Source organism: Palaemon carinicauda, chromosome 17, assembly GCF_036898095.1.
Source record: "Palaemon carinicauda isolate YSFRI2023 chromosome 17, ASM3689809v2, whole genome shotgun sequence".
NCBI classification, from domain to species: Eukaryota; Metazoa; Arthropoda; class Malacostraca; order Decapoda; family Palaemonidae; genus Palaemon; species Palaemon carinicauda.
The window spans coordinates 3,375,500-3,379,810 of NC_090741.1; the positions used below are offsets into that span (position 1 = coordinate 3,375,500).

General features: G+C 35.6%; 2 protein-coding genes across 2 annotated transcripts in view; both read left to right on the forward strand.

Annotated features, from left to right (window-relative positions):
• Window positions 1-1,626: 1,626 nt before the first annotated feature.
• On the forward strand, window positions 1,627-2,235 carry LOC137656185 (uncharacterized). The gene has a single exon (XM_068390359.1). It carries the CDS (start codon window positions 1,627-1,629, stop codon window positions 2,233-2,235), a length of 609 nt encoding a protein of 202 aa, XP_068246460.1.
• Window positions 2,236-2,836: 601 nt separating this feature from the next.
• Window positions 2,837-4,311, forward strand: part of LOC137656186 (uncharacterized) — a 1,661-nt gene continuing 186 nt past the window's right edge. Inside the window, exons 1-2 of the mRNA XM_068390360.1 lie at window positions 2,837-3,379; window positions 3,508-4,311. The exon at window positions 3,508-4,311 is cut by the window's right edge and continues 186 nt beyond it. Of these exons, the coding sequence (XP_068246461.1) occupies window positions 2,837-3,379; window positions 3,508-4,311 (1,347 nt within the window). The remainder of the gene's footprint in view (window positions 3,380-3,507) is intronic.

The window sequence follows — 4,311 nt, forward strand, 5'->3', positions numbered from 1 at the left end:
ATTTCACCTGGGGCTCTGATCCCGAGGTCGTTAAGAGAATCCAGACATTAATATATCAAAAATATATATGGCTTATTTGAATATGAAAAACACGTAAAAATGTGCAAAATTTATCATTAATTGAATGCCAAGTAACAAACTACCAATTAGCTACGATGGTGAAATGGGTTGATTTCAATTCTAAGTACAAAATACCTGAATTCGACAGGTATAAGTACAGTAGAATTGTCATTGACTTTTATCTTTCTTCGTGGCCGAATGGGTTAGTCACTGTCTATATAAGCTTGCCGACCAGGGTTCGATTCCCGGCCGGAGCCAAGCTCTTGTCTTTGTGTGATTTCGCCTGGGGCTCTGATCCCGAGGTCGTTAAGAGAATCCAGACATTAATATATCAAAAATATATATGGCTTATTTGAATATGAAAAACACGTAAAAATGTGCAAATTTTATCATATATATATATATATATATATATATATATATATATATATATATATATATATATATATATATATATATCGATATAAAATCAAAATAGACAGGTTTCTGTTTTAACGTCATGTTCCAATTTTTCAAATTATCTCTAATATCAATGGAAGTTTTCTGTGGGATGATGAGATGAAGCCTAAAATAGTACAATTATATTCTAATAAAAATTTGTATTAAATCATAATTGATATACCCGGTTTCACTGGTGATTGGTTTTATTAGATTATCTGGGTCATATGAATAGGACGGCAACCGTCTATTAACTGTTAATGAAACAATTAAGGAATGATCACTTAAAAATTATTATTATACTCTTACTTATAGTTTAGGTAACTTCTTTTTCATAGGATTACCGTTTTCTCCATTATTTCAATTATATTTGTCTCAATAGCATTCATAATATGCTATTTGAAATTAGTTTTTAAGGATATTAGGGCTATTAGGAATCATATTGGGGCTATTAGGAATCATATTGTGAAATTGTAAACATTCAAATAGACGAAAGATTTTTTTTTACCAATAAAACCTTGGGGAATGTTCTTAATTTTCAGTTTATCAAGTCAGAAACAATAATATTACTTTTGTTTTGCCCTTTGCTTGAAAGTCTGGACCTTCATGTTAATGCATACTAGAACAATTATTTTTCAGGATATCCCTCTGTCAAATATTAATATCATGTTGTGCAAAATTAGTCATTCATTTTAGTTATGCCATTAGTAATTTTCCGTTAACCGTTTTTTTTAGTAGTTTCTAAGTTGGCGTTCCAAAATTATTTAGCTCACAGTCTATTGTATTTATTTCTATATATTTTAATGATTTGATCCTTAATTAATTGCTGATAGTATACACAAATTATAAGACATTACTCTTAGTTTATTTGAGATCAGTGAACGTTATTTTCTCTGATGATTTTAAATGTTATTGTTTATGAAGTTTGTGGTTTTCTGAGAGGAAATAAAGGAGAAGAAGAAGGAGCCGCATGTGATTCAACCTATGAAAGTTACTGTCTAACCTTTAATGATTCATAGTAATGTCCCATAGTGGTCATTTGGTGCCCAGACCCGGGATTAGAACTATTAGTACCCGGTAAGAACTATCAGTAACTCTTTAGAAACTGCACCCAGTGATATAGTTATAATGGAGCAGTTACATAGGGCAAAGGCAGCGGCTGAGGGCTGGGTGACTAGAGTTAGTAATAGAATAGATGACCTACTAGTCCGAGACCCACCTCCTACCTCAAGCGATTTAGTAGAAGCTCTAGAAGAGATGGATAAAAGACTCTTTAAATTAGAAGAAGTGCAGGATATATTAGAAATACTACTCGAACCTGAGGAATTAGAAAATTACTTGGAACAAGCAGATCGTGCACGGCATAGGGGTAGGCAGACTAGGCTGCGATGTGCAAATAAGATTAAAGATATTTCAGCAGGAGGCATCAGTGATGACGACCGTGGAAGTCCTGCAAGTACAGCATCCATTCATGCAAGGCTGCCAAAACTAGAATTACCAAGATTTGATGGCGAAATAACCCAATGGCAGAGTTTCTGGGACCAGTTTTCGTCTCACATAGACAACACCGAGTTATCAATCATTAGTAAGTTGACCTACTTGCTATCCCTGTTAGACGGTCCTGCCAAGGATGTGGTGCAAGGCGTGCCACACACCAGTGCCAGCTATAGAACAGTTGTCGACTTACTGAAGGAAAGATTTGGCAAGTCTGTGTGCATTATTCATGCACATGTCTAAGCTCTTCTTTCCCTTCAAGTGTCTGTCAACCAAGGTAAGAGCTAAACAAAACAACTTTGGAGACTTCGGGATGAAGTCATAAAGCGTACAAGAAGCTTAGATGCCCTTGGAGTATCAGGCAAGCAGTGTGAGGTTCTCCTAATCCCTATGATTGTGTCTCAGCTTCCAATGGAGTTGAGGCTACAATGGTCGAGAGAGTGTACTGGCCATGAAAGTGATCTTGAATGGTTATTAGAGTGGCTTAAAAGGGAAATAGAAGTGCTAGAAAGAAGTGAGATGTACAGAAAAAAATATCCCAGCTTCTGGGCCTCATGGTAGAAATGAGGAAAGAAAGAATATTAATAGTAAAGATGGCAGAGATAATTTGTATACAACCTCTGCCTTACATGCGGTTTCTCAAAGTGAAGGTTCAAATTGTGTTTTTTGTACGAAGCTAAACCATAAATCTGAAAGGTGTCACAAGTTTTTAGCATTGGATGGGCAGCAGAGGTATGACAAGATAAGAGAATTAGGTGTTTGTTTTAAATGTTTGACTAAGGGCCATATTTCTAAAAATTGTAAAGTAAGGTGTACTAAGTGTCAAGGTGGCCATAATGTAGTAATGTGTGGCATTAAGGTGAATATGGCCCCCCAAATAAATGTAGAAAATGGTGATCACTTGGCACCTCCCTCAGCTAGTATGTTGTCAGGCCACTATAGTAATAAGACTGTATTACAAACGGCTAAGGTAAAGGTAATGAATAATAAGGGAGGTTTTGTCACTGCTAAATTGTTGTTCGAGAGTGGTTGTGATCGCTCTTATGTTAGTAGTAAGTTTAAAGAAATTTGTAAACCTGAATGGGTTACTAGGACTGAAGCCCCTTACAGTAGCTTTGGTGGGCATAGCTCTGGTAAGGATATAGAAAGTAATGTTTACAAGTTAAATGTCTTGGATAATAAAGGTAAAATCATTCCCATTTTTGCTGCTAGTATTCCAAAGATATGTAATCCCTTAGTTAGACCAGTAGTTCCAACCCACATCCTAGAAGCTTTTAGTCATTTAGATTTAGCAGATGACTTTGATGATAGTTCTCTTTTAGAAATATACATTCTTATAGGTCTGGATTACTACTGGAGCCTCACGAATCCTAAAGATGCTGTACAGGTGGGGAAAACTGTTGCCATGAGTTCAGTGTTTGGTTGGGTTTTATCGGAAAATGTTGGCAAGGGGTGTAATTTAATAAGGTTGTAAATACGTCTTCATTATCAGACTTTGTGTCCTCATCTCCCCAGCTCTTAAGTATATCAGGGGTATCCGATGCTGATATGTCATATTTTTGGGATTTAGAAACTATTGGTATTACTAGTAAGGAATGTAAAGATATCAAGGAAAGTGTAGTTCAAGAGTTTGAAGATAAAATAGATTTTGTAAATGGCAGGTATGAAGTTCAGTTACCTTGGAAAAATAACAGCATTAAGTATTCACTGATGAGTAATGTAAATCAAGCAATGAAGAGATTAAATAAGCTTTTGGTTAGATTTGAGAAAGATGAAGATTTAAAGGATGCGTATATGAAGGTTTTTGATGAATATGAGTCCTTGGGGATAATTGAGGAAATTCACTCCGAGGACTTGGTGTCACAGGGACCCATTTATTACATGCCTCATAGACCTGTCGTTAAATTAAATAGCAGCAATACAAAGATACGTCCAGTTTTTTATGCTTCTGCTAAGGGGCCTAATGGAATCTCGCTTAATGATTGCATGTTGACAGGTCCTTCTCTAAACCCAGATTTAGTAGGGATATTGATTAGTTTTAGATGTTGGCCGTACGTGATCTCTGCTGATGTTGTTAAGGCCTTTTTACAAATTAATGTTCACAGTCAGGACAAAAATGTCCATAGATTTTTTATGCCAGGTAAAGGTGGAGTAAAGCATATGAGATTCAATAGAGTTGTTTTTGGCAATACCTCAATCACCTTTCTACTAAATGTTGTTGTTAAACACCATTTAAGCAATTACTCAGAATGTGAAGCTGTTCAAGATTTAAAAAGAGATATGTACGTGGACAATTGGTTTAGCGGAGCTGATACTGTA

What these genes read in the sequence shown, in the direction of transcription:
- LOC137656185 (XM_068390359.1), top strand. Translation starts at nt 1,627, where the DNA reads ATGGAGCAGTTACATAGGGCAAAGGCAGCGGCTGAGGGCTGGGTGACT.